The following is a 20884-nucleotide window of genomic DNA, read 5'->3' as shown; positions in this document are numbered from 1 at the left end:
TGCAAAAAAGTGACATCTTTTTGAGTATGTGCGACTTACCCAGGAAATGATGTATTTTCAACACAGTTTTGAGATTAAATGATATTTAGCTATGCTTTTGCATTCACAACAAGCTGTCCGCCTGCAAATTTCCTTTTTCTTTTTTAAATGAAAGGAAATACTTAAAGCTGCTCTGGCAGAAGTTTATAATATTTTATATAAACATTCTTAACTGATCTATTTGTAAACATTTTAATGGTAATGGTAATTCTTTTAGCAAACATGCCATCTATTCATAACAAACCACATAGCATTTGATGTTTTCTTCTTAAATCAGCTGTAACCTAATGCAATTTATCTTTTTGAAAAAATGTTTTTGACTAAACACACTTCGGAATTGCTCAGAAACCCATAAAAAAGCACCTTATCTCTTTAATGACTTGCTTAGGCTTCTCTATATTTACTGCTTAATGATCGGAAGGATTTAATTTTCAAAGTTTCATTAAAATCCACCTAGAAAGCTGATGGATAGGCAATAGTGGTTTGTGACAGAAGATGGGGGAAACCATTAACCTACATAGGTGCCAAGGGGAAAAGTAAACATATAAAGAATTCTTTTTTTGAAGACAAGTCTCTTCCTATTTGTCATTATTAAGCTCCAGAGCATCTGTTCCAAGTTTGATCTTCAATACGGATATGAGGCATTGCCGCCTGGAAATGAAAGTCTAAGATAAGGTGGGATTCTTAAGAGATCTTCATAAAAAAAATAACCCAGGTTTCCATTTACTGGGAAGGGGAAATCAATACAAAGACCTAGAAACTTGTGGAGAGAGGACATTTTCTAGGTATAGGTCATAGTTTATCAAGCTGCCTCTTTTGCAATGTAATTTACTTGCTAATAAGACCAACTGACTACACCTGAATGCTGTGTTATCATCAGAATGTGATTTTAAAATTCTCTTCTCATTTCTTGTGTGCTGGAGGGTTGCTGGTTTACTTCCCCCCAGCTCACACTGGGTAGGCAAGGTCGATTTCAAAGAAGATGAATGGTTTTATGACGCCTCTTCATTAAAAAACAAAAACATTCAAAGCCCCACGTGATGCAGTGCACAGAACGTTAAAAGGTATTTAAGAAGCAGGCCTACCGTTCTCATCATCTGATTTGTTTTCGTTGTCAGAGTCAGTCAGGGTAAGGGCCGAGTTTTCACGACTGGACAGGCCGGAACTGCGCCTGGATTTTATCCCTCTGCCCCACAGTCTGATGGCGTGTTCTGGAGACATCCCTCCCTCGGTGTCGGAGTCGGCGTCAGACCCTGTGCTAAGGGAGTAGCCCTGGTGAAGGATCCCCATGTCGGAGCAGTAGCCGCTTCGGTGTGGGGAGGGCTCACAGATGCCCAGTTCGGCAAGGGTGAAGTTGGTTCCTAGGGCGACAGTGACAGAGAAGCTGATTAAAATTTGTGAGATGCTTTACAAAGTTAAAATCTATTCTTACAAAAAAGCAGCCACTTTTCCCATCTGACAGATACATCAAATTCACCATGGTGTACAGAAACAGATCTTGGACAAGAGTATTCAGGACAATGGGATACCTTTGAAAAACAAACAAAAGAAAGAAAGTAAATATCGATTATAGGACAAAATGCTCAGATTTTATTTCAGAGATTTTTAGGCATGTTGACACTGTTGTCTAGGTAGCTCCATGTAGCTGAAAAAACCCTGAACGTATCAAAATAGCTAATATACACCAAGTGCTTACTTGTGCACCTTTTACTTTGCAACTTTTATATTTTTTAATGTTTTGCAACTTTATGAAGATGGTAATATTACTGTAATCCTTTTGTAGATGAGGAAACTGGGGACCAGAGGATTTAAGGCACTTATCCAAGGCCATGCATCTTGAGGGTCGCAATACCTGGATCTGATCCCTATGCAGGGATCAGATTAAGGTTCAGGTCTTACAGCGTTAACCCTCTAATAAATATGGTTGGCAGCTAGAAGACCTGGGTGTCCGTCCTAGCTTTCCACTGACAAGTCTCATTTATGGCAATTCCCTTAATTCCACGAACCCCAATTTTCTCATCTATAATATCTGGTCATTAATCTCTTAAAATCTTCTCAGGGTGATAGTGTGCCTCGTATAACATGTGCCAAACCAGTCGTTTTTAATAAATGCTATCATGCATTGCTTAAAGAGAGGGATACGTTCTGAGCAATGCATCCTTAGGTGATGTTTGCTCTGAGAACATCAGAGTGACTTACACAAACCTAGATGGTCTAGCCTATTACACACCTAGGCTTAGATTTAGCCTACTGCTCTTACACTACAAACGTGCACAGCATGTTACTGTACTGAATACTGTAGGCAAAGTAACATATTGGCAAGTATCTTTGTATTTAAACATAGAAAAGATACACTAAAAATACACTATTATAATCCTACAAGACCATGTTGTACATGTGGTCCATCATTGGCAGAAATGAGGTTATGTTAGGTATGTATATGTAATGTGTCACTGAAATCAGCATCCTAGGGATGAAGAGCTAGTCCTTTGGTTTCTAAAAGGTATCAAAGAATCTCTTTGCTAACACAATTTAAAGCCACAAGTTGGCTTCACTTATGGAAAGTGAATGTGTGCACATGGGGACCTATAGGGGTGAACTCATGATCTGACAGGGAGCAAAGAGAATAGGTTTTTATTGAACACGTTGTCATGTTCTATAAACGTGTGTTATTAGGTGTCAGAAAATGGGCCAGATACCTTTAGGCTTTATGCTATTTAAATACCATCGTAGCCCAGCATTTTAGGTGTTGACATCACCACTTTACAAACAGAGGTCAAACACCATGTCCAAGGTCACACCTGGGCACACAGCAGATCCAGGTTCAACTCTGTACCTGCAGACCCCCAACTTGTGCTGCTTCTATAGTGTCAGCAGTCCCCAGCAAAAGCAAACCTGGCAACATTTTTGTGCAGTTTATTTATTTGTGCGCTTTACTATTTGGCTCCTTAAAAGATATTTTAAGGTTTCAATGCAAAATAGATAGAATCATGTGGTCCACTCTGCTTACTGATGTATAATGCTGATTTCTTTTGTCTTTAACCAATTTATGACAATGAAAAAAAACGCAGTGAAGAAATGCACTTCTCTGCTATGAGTGGAGAAAACCTCATAAATAACACCAAAGCCAGGAGTTTACCCACTCTACGTATATCTATTACATTAAGATCATTCCTTATCATTCTGTCTCTAAACTCTTGATGTAACTTGACACTCTATGGTAGCCTACATACTCGATATCATTTTTTACCTTTTATTTTACAAAGCACCAAACCACTGTTTAGTTCACATTAACCTAGTGGGACTTTAATTTGTAATAGACATATATCTTCTGAGTTTTTTTCTTGTCTTCACTGCACACTGAGCTTTCCCAGCCTAATTTGGTTGTGTAAATGGAATCAAGCCCAATTCTCTACATAATTGTCTCTTCAGAATGAAACTTATTCATTGGAGAGCTAACCCAAGTGCAGGTTCCTGTCAGCATGGGGTGATTACCCACTACCTGCGCAGTGAAAAGGGAAGTCCTCTCTGCCATCAGCACACTGCTAAGTGCTGCTGTTTATTCCTCGGGTACAGTTTATCATGCTCTCTGAAATTCTCTGCCCAGTGTATTCTGTTCCAGTTTGCATCCTTGGTACTGTCTCATAATTATACATTAAAATTTATATTTCAGCCTCAGTAGTCTACGAAAATGAAGTTACTGAGTGTGTGTGTATGTGTGTATACATAATATTACAAGATCTTTCTATTGTTGCTTTTCTCATCCTTAAGTCATTGAAAAAAAGTCATTTTATATTAACATTCTTCCATCTTGTCCTTAGAGATCAAGTTCCTTCCGGACAGAGTTATAAGATATGTTGCTTCATTTTCCCACAATAAATGCAAACCCAAACTAAAACACATATTTTTATTCCACATGTGAGGATTTGTAGCTATGTAATCCCATTTAAAATGGAGTGGGTGTGTATTAAGACAACTTTTAACACGGTTTTCCCATATCTCATTATCTAGAACTAGTTTCAAAGACCTCCTCAGGAAAGAAGGAAAAGTTGTATGAGGACAGGAGGCTCTGTGAAGAGCAATGCATATGGTTTTTGGCCTGGGTTCCAGAGGTAACAGTGGGCTGAGGCCACGGGAGGACATGGAATACACACAGTGCCCCTCCTTTAGTTAAAATTACTTGAGATAAGAAACTGAAATCTTATTTTTATGAGAAAACAAACTTGAGGTCTTCATGAATCGAGTAAGATTTGCATGCATTTAAAAAGTAACCACAAATGTTAGAAAAGAAAAAGTGCACTTTAAGAGTTTCAACTTCAAACTTATAGCCCCCAAGCCACAAAGGAACAGCATCGTAAAGAAAATGGGAAGGTCTGTGCTGAATTTTCCAGGAAAAGGTAAATGAGTATGTTTACACTGGTATATAGAAAGGAAGATTTTCCTCTAAAATCAATATGGATTTTTTTTTAAAAATTACCTTTTCATCTTCACCTTCCAACAGGTTCACTCCTTGCCAATGCCACCATTTCCCCACAATTCCTAGTTTGGTATCTTTCTACTCTCCACTAACTCAAAGAATAGGAATCTCATTGTAAGTATTAATACCTGGGACAGGTTCTGGACCAAGCTTTTTCCAGGTATGCTGGCTTAACTTATGAAGCTGGTGAGCCATATACTCAGGAGAAAGAAAAAAAAAATGGGTCTATCCAGTTATTAAATCATTCAACAAATATTTATTGTTCCTAGTACTGTGCAAGGCATCAGGGATATAACAGTGTGCATTATATAAATATAGTCCATGACATTTACAGTCTAATCGGGGAAAAAGGCATTAATCAAGAATCACATAAACAAAGTGCAATCCATACAGTGATAAATATTACATAGGAAAAGAACAGGCTGGGTGCAGTGGCTCACTCCTGTAATCCTAGCACTTTGGGAAGCCGAGGCAGGTGGATCACCTGAGGTCAAGAGTTCGAGACCAGCCTGACCAACATGGATAAACCCCATCTCTACTAAAAATACAAAATTAGCCGGGCGTGGTGGCGCATGGCTGTCATCCCAGCTACTTGGGAGGCCGAGGCAGGAGAGTTGCTTAAACCCGGGAGGCGGAGGTTGCGGTGAGCTGAGATCGCACCATTGTACTCCAGCCTGAGCCTGGGCAACAAGAGTGAAACTCCGTCTCAAAAAAAAAAAAAAAAAAAAGAACAGGGAGCCACGGAGGTCACCTAGTGGTGTAAGCCTCATGCCTTCACAGCCTGTTCACCAGCTGTTCATCTAGTTTGGGGTGAACACTCCAAAGGACTGGGGATTTACTCTATTGAGAAGCTATCACACATACCTACTTCAGTTTGCTCATACCATACCCAGTTTTCCCAAATATTCTTCTATATGGATTGATTTCCAACCATTGTTTTCCATGTATTTTATCTTACAGCAAGACGCCCTGCATTCTATACAGACTTCTCAGAATGTAAATTAGTATGGAAGCATTTTTAATACTAGCTCAACTTACTGTTTGGCACTTACTTTGCTCATCGATGGGAGACTGATTTTGCCCTAATTCATCTTGCATAATTATGTTTTTAGTAAGCTCTGTGGCAGCTTTGAATGAAAGAGAGAAACTACTCATTGTGTGATTCTCCAAGCTAAGATTTCTAGTGGGAAGCCGTGAACCCTTCATTTCTTCTTTACTATCTTTCAGAAAGATAACAAGGAGGCACAATATATCAGTATTCATGGAATACATATGTATTATTTATCTTCTATCTGCCTCCAGTCTCCTGATATCACTGATAAAAGTGCATACAGATGATGTGCCAATACATTTTATTTCAGGTATGTGCTCTATGGCTGTTGCCGATAACTCACCCAGTGTGGCACCCATGGTACATTATCGAGGCCAGAATCAATATTTTTATAGATAAATGATTATATGCAATCTATAACATTTACATAAAGCAATTTTAGTGTAATTTAAGGTTGGGAAAGAATGTTAATGTCTAAAAACTGTTCAGTGATCAAAAGAGGGGAACACAAGTCTTCAAACAACTCTCTTGATAAATATCTTGGACGTTAAATTGTCTCTTCTTGATCGTAACCACAGTGTATAATCCAGATCCTTTCCACGCCTTTTTTTTTTTTTTTTTTTTTTTTTGAGACAGAGTCTCACTCTGTCACCCAGGCTGGAGTGCAGTGGCATTATCTCGGCTCACTGCAAGCTCCACCTCCCAGGTTCACGCTATTCTCCTGCCTCAGCCTCCCGAGTAGCTGGGACTACAGGCACCCGCCACCACACCCAGCTAATTTTTTGTATTTTTAGTAGAGACGGGGTTTCACCGTGTTAGCCAGGATGGTCTTGATCTCCTGACCTCGTGATCTGCCCACCTCAGCTTCCCAAAGTGCTGAGATAACAGACGTGAGCCACCGCGCCCGGCCTCCATGCCTTTTTTAGAGAGAAATTTTGCAACAGAATTCAAGGGTTATCCTCTGATCCACTAACTCTATTTGGGATGCAATTTTAAGGAGAGATATGTCTATGCATTGTGATCATGGCTTTATTTTCTAAGTTTTTACCAACTTTGAAATAACCTTTAACTAGGAAAAGCACATATGTAGTTAAGTCAGAATTATCATGTCATGGTAATACCAGGATATACAAATAGCACTGAAAATGCCAGCATCGGAACAGATTTTATACTACAAGGGCAAGAAGATAAAAGTTAACTGTATGCAATACAGAAAACTTTCATTGTCTAAGTGTTTATTATGCAAGTACCCTGAATTTAAGAGAAGACATTTTATACAGAGAAATAAAAGTTGTAATAACATGAAAATAGTCACAAATGACCATTTATAAAATGAATCCCTACCCATCCCTGCCCACTTTCTCCTAGTATCTCTTCTCATATCAACTACCATATCAACGTCCAAGTAATTAATTACTTGCTGATAGCAGAAAGTAATATGGTGCCAATCTATAATTAGATTGTAAAGCTTGGGAAGATTTTCATGAAGTCAAGAAAAATTATGCAAAAAAAATTTAGTTTATAAAAAAGGTCACAGAATAACCAAAATTTAACAGAATTAAGCCAGTTAACAAGAGAAGATAGAAATAGTGTGGTCACGATGATGGGAACTTCAAAATCTGATTTGACAGACATCTGGTTCTGGACCAAGATTTAGTGTTCCCCTCTTCTACTTTTCCCACTAAGTACAGCTAAAACCCCTGGACATTACATACAAAAATCACATAAGCAGTTTCTGAAAAATGGGAGAGGACAAAGTAGATTTAACAGGGTCCTGGAGCCTCAGGAACTACATGGTGGCGAGTTCCCTGAAATTTATTTTTGCCTCAAATGTTCCAAACCTGGTGCTAGAGAAACCTGCAAATTGGAAATGGCAGCGGGCAAAACAAGCCCCAAGTACAGCCTGCTGTAGCAAGCAGCCCCACTCCTACACTTCTACAAACACACCAGGGTAAAATTCTAAAAGGCCAAGTGTGGAGACCAGCGCGGGGATCCTGGACTTTTATCCCCAGCCCTCCCTCTCCTTGCTGGGGGCAGAGAAGGCTAAATGTTAAATATAATTTCACCACCACGATCAGAAGAGGACTTGAGGGGAATGGTAAGGAGGTAACTCTCTCCCTCTCAGCGAGGTTGTCATCGGCAGAGGCCTGGGGTGGGGGTCGGGGAGGGTTCTAAAAACTCAACTCTGTCCTGCCGCGACGAAGCAGCGCTCTTTCACTGCACCCCTTCCCCACCTTGTGAAAGTACACACAGTATACACAAAGTACACACAGTATACACAAAGTACACCTTTACATCCACCTGGCTGTCAAGACACAGTATCCCACTATTCCCATTGGCTCAGTGTCAGAAGAGGCTTACTATAATAGAAGATTGAAATACGACCCAGGGTTGCATAATGTAATATTTCAATTGGCCAGGATATAGTAAAAAAGTCATTGGTCATACCACGTACCAAGAAAATCTCAACTTGATAATTATTTAAATAAAAGGTTAATGAGAAGCCTTTAGGAAAATTAATGAACTCATCAAGTATTTTTTGGGGAAAAAATGACTCTCTATGATCCTGCTGCAAAATGCAAGCCTAAAGGGAAGGATATAATGTGGTACAATCAAACAATTTTGCTGTAACATGACTGTATATGCCCCACCCCCAAACTGTTATTCTTTATCATTTTGAAAAAAAAATGCATCATTCAAATAGTGAATAATATTAAATTTAAACTGAACTATGCAAAATATGCATAGTTCTAATAGTAAATGAAATTAAACATAAACTGAAATATAGTTTTGATAATTAGGTCTATTTTTTTCAAGATACAGTTGCAATAAATTATTTTTACTATTTAATTTGAAATATTCATTCTTTTGAACATTGATTCCTTTTTTAAGCTGCCTTTTTTCTAAAATCATTCATCCTAAAACAAAGATAATCCCTTGTAAACAAACATGGGTCATTTTTCTTGTGCAAATGTTAGAGCATATATTTTAAAGTCAAGAATGAATATAGAGTACAATTTTTTCTAGCAGATATTTAAGAAAAAGATAGACATTATAATGTTATAGTACTTTTTATCAAAGAAATCGAAATAATTTGACATGATGCCTTAAGTTTTTGCCCATAGAATGTTATCAAGAAAAATGTAGCAGTTATAAGTGATAAAATGTAATTTCTGTTTGACAAATCAAAATGAAATGCCAAATTGTTATCTCACATTTAGTTTAAATATGTTATATTTAAATGTTGACCAATTGTAGATATGTGTGAGCCATACAAAATAATCAGTTTAAAACCATTATCAACATTATCTAAAATATTATTTTTATACAAATATAAAAGCCTACATATTTACATATTCAATGATCACCATTTTGGAAGGCACCGGAGGAACTATTTATGAATACTAATGTTTTATGCTTGTATATCCTAAAAGTCTTCACATAAACTCTCTTTTAATGCCCTTTTAAAGTTCATCTGTTTTTACATATTTAGATATTTTCCCAAATGTTGATAAAACTGTTCACCCAAAATCCTCTGGCTTAAAACAACAGAGTAAGTGTACATGCATTATTATTCATAAAAGTTTAAGCCAAATATTTATACTTCAGAAGTGTAATTTAAGAATTACATTTTTTAATGTATGACACCTAAGAGATTGATATTTTGATGTTTGTAAACTTTTAGACTCATTATTTTAATCTATATAAATACCTTCTGATGTGTCCAAACATTTACAATTTGTAACTAGAACCATTCCAATGTTAATAAACACATTCTAAATCAAGGAAACGCCAAGATGGCTAGTGAAGACAGGAGAGTTTCCAGTATCCTAGGTTTTCCTGTAAGCTTATAACTTTCAAAGAAAAAGGCAGAGGTGGCATTCTCCTCTGACGTGGTAGCATTTTCCCATTCCAATCCGAACAAAGCCCAATTTGGAAAACCCAAAATCAGCCACAACAAAAGGGTTCTGCTAAAAAACTGGCAGTTCATAAATAAAAATGAAATGTCCAGGAGCCTGGCTAGTTGCAGATGGTTTTCTGCTGATGAAAATTCTAACAAAATTAAAAATCAATTTCAGTATTAAAAACTGCACCAGTCAGTTATCCTATATGAGAGCATTACAAACATGTACATCAGAGAGAGAGAGGGAAAGAGGACAGTAGTGAGTTAGCTGCAAGGCTACTAGGTTAGTTTACGTTTACTGAAGGTTTCAAAATGTGTCAAGCACTGTCCTAAATGCTTTTATATAGTTTTCTCTTTTAATTAAAAAAGCAGCCCTACAAAACAGTCACCACATAGCCTAAGGTTAAGAAAATCAGGAGTTAGAATATCTGTTTTAAAAATACTTGTTGACCAGATAGTCTTAGAATTAATTACTTCTGTTGACTTCATTTATAAAAGGGACACAAAAATAGCACCTACTTTCACAGGGTGGAGGAGGGTACTGAATGACACAAAGCAGCGGAAAATGCTTAGATTGTTGCCTGCATCAGAATAACCACAAAACAAATGTAGCTATTATGACGAATGATGATCAGTCTACAGAAGAAGAAATTGCTTTATTTCTTTACATAGAATTATTACTATTTTCTATTTTGTCGTGAGTTGATTTAGAAAATTTAGGAACAATAAATTTTCTAGGAATGTGCCCATTTCATTAATGCTTTCAAATAGGTTGACATAAATACAATAGGTTATCCATGTATTGTTTAGGCTTTTTAAAAATTTCTGCTAGATTTGTAGAATACTGTCTTTATTTTCATTCCTCATAATATTTATTTGTGCTTTTTTTTTTAACTGAATTGGTTTCACCAATAAAATTTTTTTTCTTTCAAAAGAAAAAAATTTGTTTTTCTGACTCTACCTACTGTCTGTATATGTTTTTTAGTTTATCAATTTCTACCCTTATGTATACAAATTATTTCTTTCTTTGACTTTATTCAGTTGTTGTTTTCTATACCTTCAAAATTTGATCCTTTGTCTTTAATGTTCAGCCATTCTTCTTTATCATTATAAGCATTTCATGCTATACATTTTATGCATTACTACCAATTTGCTGTTGGTGTGTCCTATCTATAATTGTAAGATACATATTGAAATTTCTCACTGTGATGGGTGTTTCTCACTACTGTTTTGTCAATGTTTGCTCTATGTCTATTTAAGGTTATTTTACAGGTACCTATTATAAGTTTAGCATTATAGCTTTCTGATGGATTGAACATTTTATCATCAATATACGGTGACCCAAATAAAGACTTTTGAGATAATATATGCTTTCTAATATTAATTGTGTTTTACAGGGAATTTGTCAATTTCACAAACATTTATGACTTTAATATGTGTAAATCTATAACAATATTCTTTCTTTCATTTTTGATATGAGGGATCCTTTCTTTTTCAAATTGATCATTCTTACTGGAGTTTTATTTTATCGATTTTTCAAACAGCTGTTGGCTTTAATTTATTGTACTGTTTATTTTCCATTTCCCTAATTTCTGCTCTTATCTTGCTTATTTATTTATTTCTACTTAATTTGAGATTTTTTTTCTCATCCTTCTCCAGGTTCTTGGGGTAGAAATGTAGACCACTGATTTGAAATAATTTCTTTATTTCTTAAATAAATTTGCAAACCTATAATATTTTCCTCTTTATCTGTACCCCCAAAATTTGAATATATTGCACATGCAAATTATTCATGTCCAAAATTTTTAAATTTCTCATCTACTTCTTTGACCCATAGGTTACTTAGAAGTGTGTAATTTTACTTCCAAATATCTGGGACTTCTCTGATTGATACCAATTTCTAAATTACATGCTTGGTGGACAGAAAACAAACTCTCCAGGATTTCCATCTTGAAACTTGTTAAGACTTATTTTATAGCACAACATATAGAATATATTGCAGAATTTTTCCTTGAAACATAATGTGATACGAGAATTCTTGTGTGTAGTGTCCTATAAATGTCTATTAGGTCAAGGTGGTCGACACGTTTTTCAAATTCTCTATATCCTATATTTTTGTCTAGATATTTTTTCAGTTACTGAGAAAAGAGTTAAATCTGTAGTTTTTTTTTTCTCTTTCCTCCTTTACTTTTGTTAATTTTGCTTTGTCTTTTATTCCTTCTCTTTCTCGCTGTAAAACTATGTTATTAGGCACATAGACTTTTATATCCCTAGAATAAATTGACTCTTTTATCAATTTGAAATGCTCATCTTTTTCTCTTGTAATTCTTGTGATCTTAAAGTCTATTTTGCCTTACATAAAGCAGTCAAGCCAGCTTTCTTATTTTTATAAGCAATAAACGTGTGACTCATCTATTTCCATTTATTTACTTTCAACTTTTCTGTTGTCTTTACATTTGACATATGCCTTTTGTAGCCAGCATATAATTAGGTCTCGTTATTTAAGTAATCTGACAATCTCTGTCTTTTAATTGGTATGATAGTCAATTTATATTTAATGTAATTATTGATATGACTGGATTTAGGTTTATTATTTGTTTTCCTGTTTGTGCTCCCTGCATTTTCCTCCCTCTGTATTTCTTTGCCTAATTGTTGTGAGTTAATAAATTATTTAAAATTTTCATTTAAATTTTGTCTAGGCTTTTTGTCTATCTTTTCACATATTTTTTAGTGGTGCTCTAAGGACTACAATATGTATGTTGTACCAGTCTATTTAGAGTTCTAATCTTACTTGATATATTTTGTGCCTCTAATTTCTGTAAATTCATGATTTCTTAATATAAAAAAAGTCTCAGTCATTGCCTTTTATATATTTATTCCCTTCCATACTCTATTCTTTTCATCAATTAAACTCAGTTGATCTTATGCTACCCTTTTTCTCTCTAAATGCTTCTGTTGTATTTTTATGTCTTTTCTCTCTGTGCAGTCTGTTGCTAATTTCTTATGATTATTCTTATTATTTCTTTAATTGTGCTTGAACTCATATTCACTGTTATGTACTAAACTTTTTTTAATTTCAACAATTTGCATCTCATTTATAAAATTGATATTGCTTTTCAATTGTTGTTTAGTTTTTCTATTATACATAGTTAATAGTATGTAAATGATAAATTCTAATGTTTTAAAACTTTAAACGTCAAAATCAATTATTTATGGACTTGCTCACACTTAACTATGAAGGTTTCTTTTCTTTTTCTTTTTTTTTTTTGAGATGGAGTCTCGCTTGGTCGCCCAGGCTGGAGTACAATGGCCCAATCTCGGCTCACTGCAAGCTCCACCTCCTGGGTTCACCATTCTCCTGCCTCAGCCTCCCGAGTAGCTGGGACTACAGGCATCCACCACCACGCCCAGTTAATTTTTTGTATTTTTAGTAGAGACGGGGTTTCACCGTGTTAGCCAGGATGGTCTCGATCTCCTGACCTCGTGATCCGCCCGCCTCGACCTCCCAAAGTGCTGGAATTACAGGTGTGAGCCACCGTGCCCGTCCTTACATACTTAATTATATTTAATTTTAGATCTGTTGGTTTATTTTAATTTTCAAAAATCACACGGGCCTAAACTGGGATTCTTGCCTGCTAGAAAATTTGTATTTGATTCTACACAGGCAATGTGCATGTGGTAGTATTAAACACATACCTCTTTTTAGGTTTCCTGGCTTACTACAGAAATCTCAGTTTCATGTCCTTGTTGCTCTAAGCCTCGGGTCATTTCCCAATTGCAGTTCTGGTAGCAGTCTTTGCTCGCAATGAAAACCTACTGTGGGCTAACAATTCAATGCTCAGATTTCTGGCTTTTGCTTATTCTTATTTCTTCTTCTATTTTGTTTTAAATCTGCCTGGATGGAGAGTTCTCTTACTTGCTGTGAGGACTATTTTGTTGCTGTTGTTCTGATCAAGCTATTTAATACTCCTGTTTCCATTTTCTCACCTGTAAAATGGAAGAATAATAGTACTTGCATCTTGTGGTCACATGCAATAAATATGTGTGTAACAAACACACACACCAATAAGTCGATCAATATTAGCTATTAGTACTCATTTTACTATTATTATTATTTTGCTATTAATAGTAAGTATAAAACTACAAAATGATAGGCAATGAAATGGGGTTCTATTTTCAGCTTATTCTGCCACAATGTAAATAAAATGCAGTTTTTAGTTAAGCTGCATATATTTAGATATATTTAATGTTTATTCCATTAAGTAATGCAATATCTTACTTTTCCACAAAAACACAAAAAGTATGATATATCAGTAGAGACGCTGCTAACATTACTGAAATTAACCAAAAGGCACATGACATTTGCATTTACAGCACTCACCAAGGTGCCTATTTCCATCATGTGCTTGATGTTTTGAAAACACTTTGACTTTCCTATCACAGAAGAATTATTCTAGATCTCAAGAGTTAATTAACTCATCTACATTCTGACATCTAGTGAGATGGATGGATCACAGTCTATCAGCAGGTGAATATATGTATGGCAGATACTTTGCCTCAGTAAGTAATCACACTGTATATTAGACCACAGATATTTGAGGGGAAATGTTAACGATATACTCTTGTTTGTAAAACAATTCTTTTAAATCAACTGCCTCATCACCAATTACAGTTAGGATGTAGATACTTGTCTAAAACCATAATGAGCCTCCAGCCATTGAGCTTATGAAAAATGGCAAGACCATAGCTTCCTAGTGCCTGTTAGCACCCAGTAAACAGGGAGAGGGTAATTGAAACTGAGTCAAGAGTTTTCCTTTTCTTCCTTTCCCACCTTGCTTCCTGTGTTCCAAACACATGTCGTAGGTTACAAATACATGTAAAGCCTTAATTACACTTAGCATCTGGCAGCTGTTGACTTACAGAGAGTTGTTGAGTCACACACAGCCAAAGTCAAAAAGGAGTTCAAGAATAGAAGGCAGAAGCTGGCTCAATAAGGTTAAAAAAAATTCTTATGTCATCACAGCTGAAATACTACACCATCAGCACTTGTTATATACATGGTGTGAGTGATGCTATAAGTAATCAGTTTCAGCAATGCCAGAGACTAATTCTCCACTAAAATATATCATTCCCAATGTGGTTAGAGCTATAAACCAAAGGACCTTACAACCATTACTATCAACAGTTGATGGATGTATTCACATATAATAGAGACAACAGCTTCATGAGGATTTTAGCATATCCAGAGGCATCAAGTTATGATTTTTTTAAAAAGGTCTTCACACTATCCACTGAAAACCTTTGACAGAGTTAAATGTGCTAAATAATATTGTTCGTATATTGCTTATTACAAAAGATGTTTAGATGAAAGAAGTCTCTTGAAAAAGTGACAGAAAGAACTTAAGGCCTTTAACTCTGGCCATCATTTGCCACACAATTGCAATTTTAGGAGTAGAGAATTATTAGAAATAATAGCCTTGGTCTTAAGAGGGATAGATGTCAAATTACAAATGTCCAGTTACAAAAACACAATAAGAAAGATATAATGAGTGCTATATGTTGTTTATAGACACATATATAGCAAAGAGATTAGTTTGGACTGGAAAAATATACATCAAATTCTTAATCGCAATTATTTCTGGAGATGGAGGGAGAAGAAAGCAATTAGGAAAAAAAAGAGGATTTGAGGCAAATTTGACAAAATATTAACATTTGTTAATTACAAGTGATACTCATTGCTCGCTTTCTTCTCTGTACTTTTCTATGACTTTCTTTAAAAAAATCAATTTAAAAATTTTAAAAATAAAAACCTTGGATAAGTCTATCCTAATTCCATACTTTAAATTATTTGTGATATCATAATGTTTTCTATTATGTCACATCACTCAGCATGTCCCTGCTCATATGTTCAATTACACTACATAGAAATACCTCCATTTGTACGTCTTTTCAAGTTCCATTCTATCTGGGCTAAAGTTATGGAGCAAAAGTACACGTAACCAAATCACAATATGACTGATATACTGCCAGGAAACCCATGCACTTTGTTTCCTAGGTGAGAGACTGTGTATATCTATGGTTACGAATATTTTAGAAGCGAGTAGCCCAGAGTTTGAATTCCTATTCCACTACTTATGGTTTGATAGTACTCACTCTAATTAAACTTCCACTCCCAGTCTCCAGTCTTCTCATTTATGAAACATGCTTTATAATACCTATCCTCATAAGCCTATAGAGATAAAAGTTATCTGTGACTAGAAAACACTTAGCAGTGTAACCAGAATAGGGGGTCCTGAATAAAATATTTTAGAAAATTGTGCAGAGTAATAATTGTAGCAGAAACAGCAGCAGAACCAGTAGGAGAAATTTTCAGGTCCTTTTTCCTGTAATGAATATTCATTCTTAACATACATTGTTATGTCATTATCTCACACCATACATGAAGGATACCATGAGCAGAAAGACAGCCTACTATATGGGAGCCAGGAATACATGAGAAGAGACATAGACCCTAAAAGAATGGGACCCTGGGCCAGAAGAACAAAAGCAAAGAGCCGTATTCACTAGTACATCCATTCACTCATTTGACCAATATTATTGGTGCTTACTAAATGCTAAGCCTGGTTCTAAGGGCTTGAAATGTATCAGCAAACAAAGTAGATCAAGCCCTTACAGAGCTTCTATTTTGGCTGAGATAAACAGACAATAAACAGTTAACACAATGTCTAAGTATGTAACACCTTTTTTAGGGTGATAGGGTGCCTAATCTACAGTAAGTACTTGGATATAATGGGTTTATTTATTTTTAAAAAACTTTTATTTTAGGTTCATCGGTACACGTGCAGGTTTCTTGTTTGAGTAAACTTGTATCACTGGGTTTGTTGTACAGATTTCTTCATCACCCAGGTACTAAGCCTAGTGCCCAGTAGTTCTTTTTTCTGCTCCTCGCTCCTCCCACTCTCCACCCTGAGGTAGACCCCAGTGTCTGTTGTTCCCTTTTTTGTGTTCATATGTTCTCACTGTTTGGCTCCCATTTATAAGCGAGAAAATGTGGTATTTGGCTTTTTGTTCCTGTCTTAGTTTGCTAAGGATGATGGCCTCTAGCTCTATCCATGATCCTGCAAAGGGCTCATATGATCTCATTCCTTTTTATGGCTGCACAGTATTCCATGGTGTAAATGGTGCTGGGATAACTGCCTAGTCATATGAGAAGATTGAAACTTGACCTCTTCCTTACACCACATACAAAAATCAACTCAATATGGACTAAAGACTTGAATGTAAAACCCAAAACTATAAAATCCCTGGGAGGCAACCTAGGCATTATCATTCTGGACGTAAGAACTGGCAAAGATTTCATGACAATGATGCCCCAGCAATCGCAACAAAAGCAAAAATTAACAAATGGAATCTAATTAAACTTAAGTATGTAATATCTTAAAAGCTGGTAGGTACTATGAAAAGAAAAAAAAATAGAAAGTAGAAGAGTGCAAGGCCATTCATGAATACTTTGAATAATCTGACCCAGGAAAGCTCACTGAGAAAGTGACTTTAAAAAAACTACTTAAGTAAATTGGGAAATTGAATCTTTCCAATACCTGCTGCATGAGGAAGCCAATGGTGCAAAGATCCCAGGAAGGAGCACGCCTGGCACATTCTAAGAAGAGCAAGGGGGACTTTGTGGCTGGAATGAAGGGAGCAAAGTTACAACCTTAAGAGAAGACATCAGGGTTAAGGAGAGAGTTGGGTCCTGTGTGGCTTTGGAGGTGATTTCAAGGACCTTGGTTTCAGTGAAATAGCCATTGCATTGTTTTGGGAGGGAAAGATGACATCATCTAGTTTACATTTTAAAAGGATTGCTGTTCTGAGATTTGCTGCAACGAGTAGTAAAGGAATATGGCAGAACCGAATCAAGGAAACCACTTAAAACACATTTTAAGATTGCATGGGAAAGACGATTACAGCCCGTCTGGATGGAAAGAGTGTCGGGGTGGGCAGTCTTGAAATTTGCTGATGGATTACATGCAGGGTGTGGTAGAAACAGAGGGGTTAGAAGTGACATCATTTTTGGATTGAAACTAAGAGAGAGTTACTATCTATTGAGATGGGGTAGGCTGTAAAAACAGCAGGGTGTGTCTGTGTGTGTGTGTGTGTGTGCAGATCAGAATTTCAGTCTTCGAGATGTTGAGTTTACTTTGGATGTTTGACATATAAGTGAAAATGTCGATCAGTTAGCTGAATATATGAGACAGGTCTGATATACGAGATACAGATTTGGGAGTCATCGCCATATACGTACTGTTTAACATTGTGGAACTGGAGAAAATCCCTAGTTTGGAATAAATGTAGATAGAAAAGAATATCAAGAATTGAGCCCCGGGTTACTTTCCTATTAAGAGCTTGGAGTGAAGAAGAGAAAGCAGTAAAGGAGTATGGAAAGAGGGACCATAAGATCAGAAGGGTCAAATAACTATAAACAGAAAAAAAAAAAAAAAAGAAAGGAGTGACTATGCAGTGGGAGGAAAGTCACAAGTGTATCGGAGAATGGAAACTAAATGAAGAAAGTTTGTCAAAGAGGAGGGAGTGATTAACTGTTTCAAATGTTGCTGATGGGTCATTAAGAGAACTGAGAATGGACAATTATGATGTAGCAACATAGTAATCATTGGTGACCTTGGCAAGAGCAATTATGTGGAGGGGTATATGTGAAAGTCTGATTGGATTGTGTTTATGAGAAAATGGGGGAGAGAAATCAGAAGCAATGTGATAGACAGCTCTTCTGAGATTTGCTGCAAATTGTAGTAAAGCAATGTGGCAGTAACTGGTAGAAGAAGTGGGTGAATGAAAGAACGGCAGGTTTTTGTGCTAGAAGGAATGAAAGAATGGTTCATTTAAGGAGACAGGTAGAATTCCTGGAGCAACCTCTAACAGACCAGTGGGACCGTGATGTTGCACACAGGTGAACGCTTTACCTGGGATAACAGTAGTAGTTTTTCACTTATAGTGATAGGCAATAAGGTGGAGTATGTGGGCACAGATGCTGGGAGTGTGTAGATGGTAGATGTGGTTTGGAAATTTGTTTCTGATTGAAGATGAGGAGGAGGTGCTGGAGGCTTACTAGCAACATCCGGAAGAGTGAGAGAATGCATATACCAGGCATTTTAGTACAACTGAAGAACAGAATCAAAGGACTACTTGAAATTTAATAAACTTCAAAAACATATGAGAACAAATTTATTATCGTACACACATAGCACTCAAGTCATCATTCACTAGCCTTGCCTTGATTCACATAAAATAATTAAATTATGGTGACTATATTGAGTTTTTAAAAAATGAGACAATCTGGAATTCAATGTGGACACACTGTCCTTAAAAAGGATGGCTCGGCCGGGCGCAGTGGCTCACGTCTGTAATCCCAGCACTTTGGAAGGCCGAGGTGGGAGGATCACCTGAGGTCAAGAGTTCCAGATCCCGTCTCTACTAAAAATACAAAAATTAGCCAGGTGTGGTGGCACATGCCTGTAATCCCAGCTACTCGGGAGGCTGAGGCAGGAGAATCGCTTGAACCCGGGAGGCGGAGGTTGCAGTGAGTGGAGATTGCGCCACTGCACTCCAGCCTGGGCAACAAGAAAAAAAAAAAAAGGATGGCTCCTGCATTAGGGGAAAAAAGTCAAAGCAGTGAGGGCTCTGTGCTCCATGAGGACCATGTTATTCTTGAAGTATAAGTTATAACTACAAATTCTGAATCCACAGTAATCAATTAGTATTATGTTACAAATTTCTACTTTTTTTCAGATAAAGATATTCATCTTTAAGACAAGGCCCTTTTCCTCAAAATATTGGAATTCACACATTTAGATTTAAAAAAATGTCGACTTGAACAAAGCTTTCCTCCCAGGACCAAATTATCCATTGGACACAATAGGCTCAGTATTATAAGGCCCCACAATACTTTTAGGCACCCATGGAAAAGCTTTAAGTTCTTTGAAAATCAAAAGAAATAAACTTGAAACTTTTAGGTTAGAGAGAATGTTTTAATATACAAAAGCAATACATTTGCCTTCATATTAAGGGCGTGGAGAAACGTAATTTTAAATATCTTTTTATGGAGAAAGGGGTTGACGAAGGCAAAAATGCCTAGGGCCCCTGAAAGTTATAATGCAGCCCTGCTTCCTCCATAAAATTCTCACGTCTATGGAAGGCCAAAATCACTCTGAATCAAAACACCAACCTCCTCAAAGGATTCTTATGAGAAATTGGTACCGTGTTCTATTATTGATATCATCCTGGAATGCACAAATAATGTACTCCCCTGCATAAACATCAAATACTCTGGCCATTTGGCCATTTTCAGAGGTGAAGAAACAGTGCCTGGCCTCCTCTCAGGGGTTCCAGCAAGGCATACCCAGTGCCCAATAACTGTTTAGTCATTACAAGCAACTTCCCTGGCCTATCTTCATTTTTTTCAAAATATCTCCCAGAATCCAGTGACTCTGCTATCTTCTACTATTTAGCATTCCGAGAGGAGGTTTATCAAAGAGTTTTTCAAAGCACACTGCCTTAGGATGCAACATCCTCCATGCGAAGTGACAAGAATTACCTTCCCTGAGAATCAAAAAACAAGGAGGTTTCTGGGCTTTCCAGAAGTCACAAAGCATATCTCTGACAGAGCTGAGAATAGAGGTGCATCCCTCTTGCATTTTCCTGCCTTTTTTTTTATTTTAATTTTTTTTTTTTCTTTTTTTGAGATGGAGTCTCGCTCAGCCACCCAGGCTGGAGTGCAGTGGCCTCACCTCCATCTCAGCTCACTGCAAACACCGTCTCCCGGGTTCAAACGATTCTCCTGTCTCAGCCTCCCGAGTAGCTGGGATTACAGGCACCCACCATCATGTCCGGCTAATTTGTGTATTTTAGTAGGGACGGGGTTTCACCGTATTGGCCAGGGTGGTCTTGAACTCCTGACCTCAGGTGATCTGCCCGCCTCGGCCTCCCAAAGTGCTAAGATTACAGGTGTGAGCCACGGCACCCAGCCATCTTCCTAGCTTTAAAAAAATAAAAAATAAAATTAAGGGTCATTTCTTTTAGATTGCTTCTTTTTTAAAATGCCAACTTTTCTCAGCAAAACTGCTACATCTCTAGAATGACGGGCAATTAAATCCAATCTGACAATTGTTCTCTATTGAGATGTTTCTCTTTGGTGAGGTTTTCCAGGTGCTTTATGAAAAACATTTGCACTATCTGGCACTTTGTGAGCTTTCATCTGAGAAGCCACATTTCCCTTATTAAAATAGCTTTGCTTTCAAAGGAGACAATGGTTTTGTTTGCTCCCTCACAGCTCATGAGCAGACCACCAGGGAAATTGCTGTGTCACTGGCACAAGTCTGGTATTCCTGTGTCACAAGGGGTTAGG

General features: G+C 36.8%; 1 protein-coding gene across 8 annotated transcripts in view; it reads right to left on the bottom strand.

The window, feature by feature from the left end:
• Positions 1-20884, bottom strand: part of TENM2 (teneurin transmembrane protein 2) — a 1285801-nt gene that overhangs the window by 890100 nt on the left and 374817 nt on the right. For all 8 annotated transcript variants that reach the window (XM_054556187.2, XM_054556189.2, XM_024247419.3 and 5 more), the window contains exon 4: positions 1125-1400. In XM_054556187.2, coding sequence (XP_054412162.2) covers positions 1125-1400 — 276 coding nt within the window. The remainder of the gene's footprint in view (positions 1-1124; positions 1401-20884) is intronic.

The sequence above is a fragment of the Pongo abelii genome, chromosome 4 (genome assembly GCF_028885655.2).
Source record: "Pongo abelii isolate AG06213 chromosome 4, NHGRI_mPonAbe1-v2.0_pri, whole genome shotgun sequence".
Taxonomy (NCBI): domain Eukaryota; kingdom Metazoa; phylum Chordata; class Mammalia; order Primates; family Hominidae; genus Pongo; species Pongo abelii.
The sequence above is the reverse complement of the archived record's forward strand: the minus strand, read 5'-3'. Positions and strand labels throughout refer to the sequence as shown.